Source organism: Xenopus laevis, chromosome 1L (genome assembly GCF_017654675.1).
Source record: "Xenopus laevis strain J_2021 chromosome 1L, Xenopus_laevis_v10.1, whole genome shotgun sequence".
NCBI classification, from domain to species: Eukaryota; Metazoa; Chordata; class Amphibia; order Anura; family Pipidae; genus Xenopus; species Xenopus laevis.
This window is the reverse complement of record NC_054371.1, coordinates 97,868,057-97,880,363: the sequence shown is the minus strand read 5'-3', so window position 1 is coordinate 97,880,363 and position 12,307 is coordinate 97,868,057. Positions and strand designations below refer to the sequence as shown.

Here is a 12,307-nt window from a genome sequence, read left to right as displayed (position 1 = left end):
TGCCATAAGACATTACGTGTGTTTAAGCAGAGACCATTCTCAGTATTGTCTATGGGAGGGTATTTTCTGCCATTTTGTAGCCATGATAAGTAGCTCCGTGTGATGTAGCCCTTACTGCTGCACTTCAGCAGCTGATCAAAAGAAAAATGGAAATGAAACAGGATAATCATGCCCCACCTAGTGGTAGATATGAGAATAGCACTCAATAATAAAACACCCAAGCCCGACTGTGACGCCTACATTAAAGGACCAGTAACATCAAAATTTTTTTAAAAAAAAATTCGTTAGTACACAATGAAAAAAAAACACATACACAAATTATACTTTAAAAAAGCAAAGTCTTTATTAAGAAATAACTTACAGAAACTCTGCTTCCTGTCTTCTACAGAAACGGCGAAAGGGCGACCATCCATTGAGCAGTGCTTGATTTCTCCTCCCTGGCTCTCTGCTGCTGGATCCTTCAGCTGCCACATTCTGTGCTTTCTGTAGTGCAGCGGCGCTTCCAGCAGGAACTTGAGGCGGATCTGCGGTGCCAGTGTTCCTATGGGCCATGATCTCTCTATCATTGCTGTAACAGCTCAGGCACTGCTGAGCTGCAGGGCTCTGCATCCAGGTGACTACAAGTCCCTGCGTCCCACTGCCGGTAACGCTTTCGGAGAAGCTGCCCAGCAGATGGGACGGATGCATGGTGGGACTTTTGTCGGTAGGTGCGAAGCGCCAGAGAGAAACAGTTGCAGCGGGTGCGCGCAGCTGCGAGGGCGCACTACCGGTTGTCCCAGCAAACTGTGAAGAGAACTGTGAAGAGTCTTCTTTCTCCCCTTGCCACACAGCCGCCTTACAGGGAACTGACCAGGTCTCACCTCCCCGGGCGGAGGGGGATCTTGTAGGGTCTGAGCTGTTACAGCAGTGATAGAGAGATCATGGCCCATAGGAACACCGGCACCGTAGATCTGCCTCAAGTTCCTGCTGGAAGCACCGCTGCACTACAGAAAGCACAGAATGTGGCAGCTGAAGGATCCAGCAGCAGAGAGCCAGGAAGGAGAAATCAAGCACCGCTCAATGGATGGTCGCCCTTTCGCCGTTTCTGTAGAAGACAGGAAGCAGAGTTTCTGTAAGTTATTTCTTAATAAAGACTTTGCTTTTTCAGCCAAATTTCGGGCAAATTTGTGTATGTGTTTTTTTTATGTTGTGTACTAACAAATTTTTTTAAACATTTTTTTGATGTTACTGTTACTTTAAGAGAAATTAAAGCTTATCTGATAACAGTTCCATTGTGAAGTGCTGGGTCTTTCTGAAAGCACAAGACGAGGCACAATGATCTGAGATTGCAGCCTACACACCAGTATTACAGTTAATAAATAAACTTTTTTGTTCAAGAATAACATTTTAAAGTGAATTACTTGCAATGTACACAGTGTAATTTAGTGATGAAAGCTACACCATAGAAATCAAGACAGAATCCCTTTAAAGTGTGAGTCTTATTGGGCAATAAAACGGTCCCAGGTTCTATCTTTGGGTATGTTCCTGCAGGCAGACGATGAAGGAGGTACACAGGTCCAGTTGGAGGGCTGCCATGTGGCATAAAATGACAGGGAGGCAACACTGTTGTACTCTAGATGCAAGAAAACTAGGGATGCACCGAATCAAGGATTTGGTTCGGGATTTGGCCAGGATTCAGTCTTTTTCGTCTGTGCTTTCAGACGAACCGAATATGAATCCTAATTTGCATATGCAATTTGCTTATGCAAATTAGGAGTGGGGAGGGAAATCACATGACTTTGTCACAAAACAAGGAAGTAAACATGTTTTCCTCTTCTCATCCCTAATTTGCATATGCAAATTAGGATTCGGTTAGGCATTCGGCCAAATCTTTCACAAAGGATTTGGGGGTTCGGCTGAATCCAAAAAAGTGGATTCGGTGCTTCCCTAAAGAAAACATGATGTATCTGGGCATTCGTCCACCCTCCTTGATGCCTTGTACAGGGGAAAAAAGCAGAAGAGCTGGTGAACTGCCTGTGCATCCAGAAGCAGGGGCGTAACTATAGAGGAAGCAGACCCTGCGGTTGCAGGGGGGCCCAGGAGTGTAGGGGGCCCAGTGAGACCCTAATTAATTAGCAATTTTCATATATCTTGGTAAAATAGGCCAACTTATAAATATTTTTGGGCCCTAAATTGAATTTGCTATGGGGCCCAGTAACAACTAGTTATGCCACTGTCCAGAAGCATAGGATCTTCAATACATGCAACTTAATATTTCCTTAATCCATAGAGTATAGATTCTGCAATCTGTGGCACTTAAAGTGTTAAAAACTTTTGATGTAATTTTGGTCCTTTTAAAGGAGAAGGATTTACATAGTGGGCGCCCCAGGGCTCACTCCTGTTTGTCGCCCCTTTCCTTTCCCCTTTATTCGTGCAATTTTCATTATCTGGACTGGAGCAATGGGGATTTTTGCACAGGAAATGTAAAAAACGATTGTATCTCCAGCGCATCCCCAGTGTTTTGAACCAATGCAGGTGTGGTTGGGCAGCATGCCCGCCCCCCTATAATCCTGCTGTCCTAGGCCCTGGCCTAGGTGGCCTTTCCACAAATCCGGGCCTGAGCCTTATCAAAAAAGTACACCTAAATATACCAGTAAACTCTCAAAGTAATGCTGAGTCCTCCGTCAAAAGAAACACTGTATTTCTTTCCTTTTATTGTGTACACATGGGCTTCTGTATCAGACTTCCTTCTTTCAGATTAAACCTCCTTGCCCCAGGCGTGAGCATGCTCATTTTGCTCCTCTTCCCCCCCCCCTTCTGTGCTGTAATCTGAGCCCAGAGCTATGAGTGAGCAGGGAGAGACTCAGGCAGAAAGTGATGTCACACCAAGCTAATACTGCAACTGCTATCCTAAACAAACAGAGAGCCTCTAGAGCTTTTTACTCCGGTATGGTAAAACATTCTACAGAATAAATATAGCATTCTAGCTTGCACTATTGCAGCTAATCTAATGGCTATAATAGGGTTTGTATTAAAGCAATGTATGCTCCCCTAAAATCATAAACACTTTTGATTCATTTTAATAAACTATTAAAGTTTTAATTGTTGTTCATAGATGTGATCTTTTTGATTTTTGTATACAGTTCCTGGGAAACCTGATCTTTTTGTTCATCAGACTTCAGACAGTAGCCTCCTTGTAGAATGGGAACCACCAAGGGAGTCTGAGGGACATGTCTTTGGATATCGGCTTCAATTTGGACGCCAAGATGCTATTCTTCTTTCCACATTAGAGTTTGGAGGACTAGAAAAAAAGTACCTTGCCACAAATATTCATAAAGGAGCCACATACATTTTTAAAATGGCGGTAAAGGGCCGGGTGGGCTTTAGTGAGGAAGTTGTGAAAGAATTTATTGTTCCAGAAGATGCACCCAAAGGTTTTCCACAACTAATTGAAAAAGGAAATGTCACCTCTATATCTATCCAGTTGAACTGGTTGCCTCCAGTCCTGGCAGAACGAAATGGTGTTATAACTAAATACACTCTAGCTTATCGGATAGCTGGCTCTTCAGAAAAACCCTGGGAAATGGACCTGCCATCCTCAGACAGCTCTTTCATTTTGACTGATCTCAACCCAAACACTGTTTATGAAGTTAAAATACGTGCACACACGAGTAAAGGTCCTGGTCCTTACAGTCCAACAGTCCAGTACCGCACTTTCCTATTGGATCAAGGTAGGGCTTATCAGTCATTTTTTCTTGGTATTTACTGTTGGTGGTGCTTGAAAATAAGCAGCAGCAGACCCATCAGCAAATTACTTCAGACTTTTTAAAATAAAAAGCATGGTGCTTTTCTCTAGTGTTGACTAAATCTGACTTATTACAGGTAAGTGAGTTTTTTGTACTTTTCAAAAAAGTTTAGTGAAGGCAATACTTGGGAATGTCTGAGGCCATCAGTGTGATCACAGGTGGGATAATTCTCAAAATCTCTTTTCTGTGTTACTATTACAAAATCCTCCTGTGACATGCTTATATTTATAGCCTTGTCTGTGTCTCCTTCTCTGCAGTTTCATATATCTGGCTGACATTTTCTCAAGTGGTTTTATGCTTTTGGAGTCATGAAGCAGTGTGGGCTGTTTTAAATTAGGCATTAACATTGTGGTTCAGTGGTATGAGTTCAACACAGACTAAGATGTATCCTCCTACAAAGTGTTTCATATGTTGTTGTTCTGGATACTAGTTTCATTCAAAATTACCATCTTATATAAGACTTGTGTTTTTTTTCTCTTTATTTGTTCACAGTTTTGCCAAAAAATTTCAAAGTCAAGATGGTCACAAAGACTTCAGTCCTACTCAGTTGGGAATTTCCTGAGAACTACACTTCAATGATGCTATACAAAGTAAGTCAGAAAGTAAAAACTTTGCTACAGCATACTGAAAGCAACCGCTATGGCTGCTTATTAGTATATAGTAACATAGTAAGTTAGGTTTAAAAAAGACACACGTACATCATGAACTCTATTTTAACCTGCCTAACTGCTAGTTGATCCAGAGGAAGCAAATCTTCAATTTGCCTCAGAGGGGGAAAAATTCCTTCCTGACTCCAAAATGGCAATCGGACTAGTCCCTGGATCATTTTGTACTATGAGCTATCTTAATCATAATCATGTATTCCCTCACTTGCTAAAAAGCCATCCAAAGCCTTTTTAAATCAATCTAATGTATCAGCCTGTATGACTGATTCAGGGAGAGAATTTCACATCTTCACAGCTCTCACTATATAAAAACCCTTCCGAATATTTAGGTGTAACCTCTTGTCTTCTAATCGAAATGGGCGACCTTGTGTCAGCTGGTAAATTAAGCATTAGAGAGATTATTATATAATTCCCTTATATATTTATACATCACCTTTATACCGATTTTGTTATTTTTTATTTGAATCCTCTCTTGCATAGCTACTTGTAGTATTAACTTTTAGTAATGGGAATAAGCTTGCAACATTTCATATGCATATGCATTTCCCTGTACTAGCCTGTAATCACAAAGGATGATATTTATAGTTTTTTTTAAATTGCGACTGAAATCATGAGGAACAAAACAAAGCTATATAGTGGGTAAAAATCATGGTGATTACTCTTGAAATTGCACTTAGCCCACTGTACTTGTGGTATTAAAGGGATTGTTCACCTTCCAAACACTTTTTTCAATCCAGTTGTTTTTAGATTTTTCCGCAGAAATAAAAACTTTTTTAAATTACTTTCCATCATTTATTTTTCACTGTTTTTCCAAAAGCTAAGTTTAAAGTTGAATGTTCGTGTCTCTGGTGTTTGAGTCTGGCAGCTCAGTGATTCAGGCGCAGACTCTGAACTGTTAACATTTTGCAACATTTAGTTGATACATTTCTCAGCAGCATCTCTAGAGTATTAAGCAACTATTGCATCAATTCTAAGAGCTGCCTGTAATGAAACCCAGAGATTATCCTCAGCAGGGACAAAGATAAGAAATGTATCAACTAAATGTATCTATTTACAATAGTTTACAGGGTCGGTGACCCCCCCCCTCCCAGAGCTGCTTCAGAAGGTGAAAAATTACACTTTGCACTTCAACATTAGCAAAACTTAGAAACTAGAAAGTCATTGGAAAAAGTCGTTATTTCTGGTGATCTATCTGAAAACAAGTTATCTATCTGATTCAAGTCAGGTGATTGACTAGGCTATTCTAGCAGTTGTCTTCCTTGCTGTGTGTTGGGGATCATTATCTTGCAGAATGCCCACCCTCATTTCATCTTCAGCATCCTGGTAGATGGCAGCAGATTCTTATCAAGAATGTCCTGGTACAATCAGAAAATACCTTTAAACTTACCTATGAAGCCAGAGGCAGCGCAACCAAATTTGAAAAAATATGGAGTCCCTGGTGGGAGTCAGGACCTGGGGCAGAACTAAGGGATACTGAGGGTAGGATGTGATGCATGTACAAATCTATGTCATCTACCAAAGTTTGCTAAGTTAAGTTCCCTGTTGTTTCCACTGAGTGAACAAAACCAGAGACAAATGTAATTTTACATACAATTTTTTATTACTTGTACTTGTATTTAAAAGAAATAAAGTGTACCTTTAAAAAAAGGTAACTTTCTCCATTCATCTTTCCTTCAAGTACATTTCTCCATTCATCCTTCCTTCAATTATATGAATTATATAAGTCTGGCAGTGCCATATGCTGATAAACAGCCCCACACCATGATGCTCCCACCTCCAAACGTCACAGTTGGTATGCTGTTTTTGGGGTGATATGCAGTGCCATTTCTCCTCCAAACATGGTGTGTGCAATGACATCCAAAGTAGGGATGCACCGAATCCAGGATTCGGTTCAGTATTCAGCCAGGATTTGGCCTTTTTCAGCAGGATTCGGCTGAATCTTCTGCCTGGCCGACTTTTTGTCACAAAACAAGGTAGTAAAAACTGTTTTCTCCTTCCCATCGGAATTCGGTTCGGTATTCAGCCGAATCTTTCACAAAGGATTCGGGGGGTTTGGCCAAATCCAAAATAGTGGATTCGGTGCATCCCTAATCCAAAGAGTTCAATTTTGGTCTTATCTGACCAGACTATACTTTCCCAGAATTTCATTGGCTTGTACAAATGGTGTGCAACAAACTTTAAACAAAATTTAACATGATTTTTTTCGGCAGTGCAGTGGCATAGAGATCATGTCGGTTGAGTGCATTACTTATTGTTTTCTTTGAAACAACTGTACCTGCTAATTTATGAGTGATCCGAGTACCTGAAACTCTTCATGAGTGAACCTTGGCTCTTGGGAAACTCTTCTGATTAATCTTTTGACTCCTCTGTCAGAAATCTTCCGAGGAGCACCTGGTGGTGGCCGATTTACGGTGAAATGATGTACTTTCAACTTCTGGTTTAAGGCCCCAACAGTGCTCACTGGAACGTTCAGAAGCTTAGAAATACTTCTGTAGAGGGTCAGACTGGAGCATTGGGGGCCCACCGGGGCCGCGACACCAAGGCCCCTCCTAGCAGTCTCCGGGGCCCTTCCCGACTTGTAAACTTCCACGCGTATGCATGAAGGCTAGCACACCAGGCGCATGCATGGCATGCATGCCATCAGCATGGTTTACAACAATAAGGTTGAGAAGGTCTTGAGAGAGCTGTTTGCTTTTACCCATCTTGAGATGCTTCTTGTGTGATACCTTTTGTAGACCATCAATTAGGACTAAACTAAATACTGACAGATTTCAGATGGTTTCTTGACTTTCTATGCCTTTTTGCACCTCCTTTTCTTCATGTGTTCAATACTTATTCCCTGTGTCCTTCCACTTTATTACACATAACTTAATTTATGGACTTATTTGTTATAATTTCTTTGTATGTGTGAATTACCTGGGTTGTTGCTGACATCTGGCAATAAAAATAAATAAAATGCATAATACATTTCCCTGATTTTACACCATTATTTTCTGGTAACCTGAAGAATGTATTAAAGTCAATAGAATGCCTGCATAACAATCACTTTCTGTACTTTCTAGGTGTCAGTGCCCTACTCACATTCCTCTATCTTTTTACTGTCTATAGTTGTATAGCCTGTGCACGGCATATGGATTTTGGGATGATGCAAAACTTGCCTTAATAACAGGGTCCACAAAATGGCACCTGTCTGCTTGCTGTAATTGTGAATTCCTAGACTGAAGGAAACAAGATTAAAATGTATGTAGGGTGAAGTGTTTTTTTTGGTTGACACGATTGAATGGAAATTTGAAATTATTCAGGTCCTTTTTAATAAGCCAATATGCTTTTCTGTGACCACCCCTCCTGTGGCACTGAATGCCTGCTCTGACAGAATACTGTCAGAGGGACTCTGTGTTGAGTTCTAGTGGAGAAGTAAGTGGAAGGATGGGGATCGGAGTGTGCTGGGCCCCTCTGAAGATTTTTTTGCAAGGGGCCCCGCGCACTCTAGTTACGACACTGAGTGCAGGGTATATTTTTAAGTTTTGTTAACACTAAAAAATGAAATTGTTTTAAAGTAATGAAAATATCACGCACTCTTGCCCTGCACTGGTAAAACTGATCTGTTTGCTTCAGCAATGGCGGAAATTGGCACAGGTTAAATAGTGGATAACCGATAACACCATTATGTTCTACAGAGCTTCTCTCCAATCTGCTGTGTAAGCTGAGCCTTTTCTCATTTGAATGGCTGCCCCCATTGCTACACAGCAGCTTTTTTTAAATAAACAAAAGTAGTGTTTCTGAAGAAAAGACAGCAGTTTTACCAGTGACGGGCAATACTGCATTGTTGTTGTTTTATAGATATTAATATATTTCCGTATAGTGTTGTGAGATGTAGATTTCGCAATTTACCACAGCAAGGTAAAATTATGCAACCAAGCTTCCCAGAGTTGAAATTATTTATTCAACCCAGAGACAGTAAATTATACAGAGATCTTTCAAAATGTGCCCACAGGTTATACGTCCTTCCTTCTCACTCTCCCTCTTCTCTTCCTCTGCTTTCCTCCTAATCAGCCAAAAACCTGCTCCATTGTTATACTGTTTCTAATTCTAATTTCTTTAGATGTCCTTTTTACCAATAACAACTGTACAAACAGTTCCTCTTTGAAATGTAAAAGACTCTCTCCAGATTGTTTCTCAGGGTATGTCACCCACTATTTTACATATCAGTTAGGAAACAAAGCATCCTATATTGTGTTTTGCATTTTATTACACAACAGGATGGACTCCTTTGAAGTTGGCAGAAACTAGAGTTTGGGTCATAAAAACTCAGGATATCTGCTACCTAACTCAGGATATCTACTACCTAACTGGGGTTTCATTACAATCCTTTTGAAGTAGGCAGAAACTAAGATATATATACATATAAGATATATATTACTACATGCATTATATTTCTATTACTTTAAAATACTTTAATTTTTTTATTTAAATGTGGGGCATTCCCATTCAGCTCTGATTAAGCAAGGGGAGTGGGAGGTCTGCCTTTCTGTTGAATTATTACTGTCCTGACTAAAATATGTAGAATAGGTATAAATTGTGATAGAATTAAAAAAAAAAAGTGATGTAAAAAAAGTGCTAGGCTTTTGTTGTAGAAAGATATGAAGCTTTCAGGATCTGGTGTCTTATGATGATGATTTATAAAAGATGAAATAATGGCTGTAAATCTTTTTCTATTATTTGACTATTTAATGCATCTCTCTGGGTGTGGCTCAGTGTATACACTGAACATACATATTACATACAAAAATATAATCAATAAATTAAACAAGAAGCTCAATAGAACTTACAACCTAAAAGGAAAAGGAGTGGTGTTTAATTTATATCTTATAACATAGCCATTGGATGTTCAAAGTCTTAAATTAAATTAGAGTGGCTTCTTTTGACTCTGCAGTAGCCCCAGTATCAGCTCTTCATTCACACGTGAACCTCTTCCAAACAAAGGAAGAGACCAAGTCTATCGTTTTTATGTGGATGACTCACTGGGCTGGATACTTGGTGTTTATTTATTCCTGTTTGGAGTATTGTAGATTCTAAGATATTGTGATAGTAAGCTCTATAGTTAGTATAGGGATGGGTATATAGAATTTTTGTGAAAGTAGGGAGGGGTGTGTATGGATGCTGGGTTTTTATTTGGATGGGTTGAACTTGATGGACTTTGTCTTTTTTCAACCCAATTTAACTATGTAACTACTACAAAAGCCATTTGTGATGTAGACGTATCTGTTTATGACTTGAAACGTGGTCGGCAAGAGACAGCAATTCAGTGAATTGTGAGATGAGAGATCCGTCATTAATTATATAAAAAGGGGCATTCCCCTGTATTCTTGGTATTATGTCCTTAAAAACAGATTACAATAGAGTAGTGTTAGATGGTGTTAGTTAATAGATAGTTAAATCTCTGATCGAAAAGATCAGTTAAAGACCACATATCATCGAAAAATAGTTCCCTCCACCAGAGGTGCATGCTGATAGAGCCTGCACTTTGGTAGGGTGAAAAGTGTTCTTCCCCATGCCACTCTCAGTTGCTATGCCATCAGTGCTAGCACAGCCATATTTGGTGACATGCATGTGCATACAGTATAGAGCAAATTGCTGTCTTGCTCATTATACACATGATGATTTAAGAGCATATTGAGTGATGTGTGCATGTGCTTGCCTCAAAATGGCTGTCCACACTGGGAACTCCCTCCCAGTTCAGGTGGCTAAGCACTTAAAGGAATAAATAGTTTGCCCTTACTTGAGTTCAGGCTGGATTTGCTTGCATCTCCAGTGAGGTAATCAAATTTTCAACGATAGGCGTCCTTTAATAAATGAAAGTATGTTTGGAGTTTGCTTTAAATAATTTGGCTTCTTGCCTGGGAAAAAACCCAATATATTTGTGTCACAGCATTTACTATTCTATAATCATTAGTGACTTGCGTTTATCAGTTATTAGTGTTTGCCCATTTTAGGTATGTTAAAAGAAAATTATAGGAGAAAAATATGTTACTTCCATATGCATTTTTGCAAACTTATTACCACTTTTTAAATATTACATTTTAAAAAATTTCTTTAGATTCAATACAATATCCAGACTGTGGAGGTTGATGGAAGAACCACAAAGAAATTAATCACTAACCTCAGACCAAAAACACATTATAGCTTTATTCTCACCAATCGTGGCAACACTCTGGGTGGTCTTCAGCAAACTGTTGCTGCTCGCACTGCTCCTAATATGTTGGGTCAGAAACCCATGGTAACCAGAAAACCTGATCCAGATGGTAGCATCACGGTTCTACTTCCTGAAGTAGAGACATCCGAGCCAGTCAGGTAAGATCGTAGTGAGGAAATGTATATAGATATAGCAAGTTAAGAGAGTTTAGGCATTATGTTACTATGTATCTACAGAATTGTGTTATATATTATTATTGTCCCCATTCTATTATAGGATCTATTACATTGTTGTTGTACCTTTGAAAAAATCTCGCGATCATTTCTTAAACCCCTGGGGGAGCCCTGAAGAAATGGACCTAGAAGAAGTAAGTTAAGCCTAATTCACTGATTTTTGCATTTTATAGTATTCTTTATTGCTGAAAATTAGAATTGTTTGGTAACTTATATGTATGTTACTTGTAAAGGAAATGGCACAAAGGGTATTTTGCCATCTCTGTCTATAATGTTCTCTAATATACTTGTGAAGTGTAATCATGTCCCCTCGCAAACGCCTTTTTTCAAGAGAAAACAACCCCATCTTTGACAGTCTACCCTCATAATGTATATCTTCCATCCTTGGTTGCATGTCTCTGCACTCTCTCCAGCTCATTTATATCCCTCTTAAGGATTGCAGCCCAAAACTGTACTGCATACTCTAGGTGAGGTTTACCCGGCACCTATAAATCGGCATAATTATGTAATCACCCCCTTGAGTTTATGCCCTTTTTTATGCAAGACAGAAATTTATTTGCTTTATTGGCCACAGAATTAGACAACTTGTTATCTACAAAAAAAAACTAGATCCTTCTCCATTAAGGAAACTCCCAACACACTGCCATTTAGTGTATAACTTGCATTTATCATCATTGAACCTCATTTTCCTGGTTGCTGCCCAGTTTTCCAACTTAGTCAAATCACACTGCAAAGTGGAAGCATCCTGCATTGAACCTATAGTTCTGCACAATGTAGTATCATCAGCAAAAATAGAAACAGTACTTTCAATGCCCTCCTCCAGGTCATTAATAAACAAGTTGAAAAGAAAAGGACCAAGTCAGTGCCCTGCGGAACTCTGCTAACAACACTGGTTCAATTAGAAAATGTTCCATTTACCACCACTCTTTGTAATCTATCTTTTAGCCAGTACTATACTATGTCCCAGGCCAACATTTCTTAATTTAGCCAGTAACCTTCTGTGTGGCACTGTATCAAATGCTTTAGTAAAGTCTACGTAAATCGCATCACTGCCATCCCAGAATTGAGGTCCCTGCTCATCTTCTGCTGTTTGGAATTGCTTCTGGGATGATTGGGTCTCAGGATTAATCATGCATACCCCTCTGCTCCTTCCACCATTTAAATATTAGATTCTACATCCTTGACAGTCAAAGGCTTAAATTACATAAACAGGTGAATAGTATATTGACAACTAATTTTAAATAGTGTCCTTTTGAAACCACTTAGGTTGTGACATTTATTTCCTAAGGCAATCATATGAGGACTGTTATCACTGTCATTTTTACTCTGTTTTAAATCCACAGTCTCTATCTGTGTTTTGAAGTCCTCTACAAACAGTATATTAAAATGTGGTTTTCTAAATCATTGTTGATCCAGCATGTTGATCCAGCA

At 39.4% G+C, this 12,307-nt stretch overlaps 1 protein-coding gene across 22 annotated transcripts in view; it reads left to right on the top strand.

Annotated features, from left to right (window-relative positions):
* Nucleotides 1-12,307, top strand: part of LOC108711853 (receptor-type tyrosine-protein phosphatase S) — a 554,677-nt gene that overhangs the window by 383,881 nt on the left and 158,489 nt on the right. For 16 of the 22 annotated variants that reach the window (XM_041560777.1, XM_041560762.1, XM_041560744.1 and 13 more), the window contains 4 exons: nucleotides 3,123-3,710; nucleotides 4,278-4,375; nucleotides 10,548-10,801; nucleotides 10,920-11,010. In XM_041560777.1, coding sequence (XP_041416711.1) covers nucleotides 3,123-3,710; nucleotides 4,278-4,375; nucleotides 10,548-10,801; nucleotides 10,920-11,010 — 1,031 coding nt within the window. The remainder of the gene's footprint in view (nucleotides 1-3,122; nucleotides 3,711-4,277; nucleotides 4,376-10,547; nucleotides 10,802-10,919; nucleotides 11,011-12,307) is intronic. The other 6 variants (XM_041560819.1, XM_041560807.1, XM_041560797.1 and 3 more) reach the window with 1 other exon arrangement.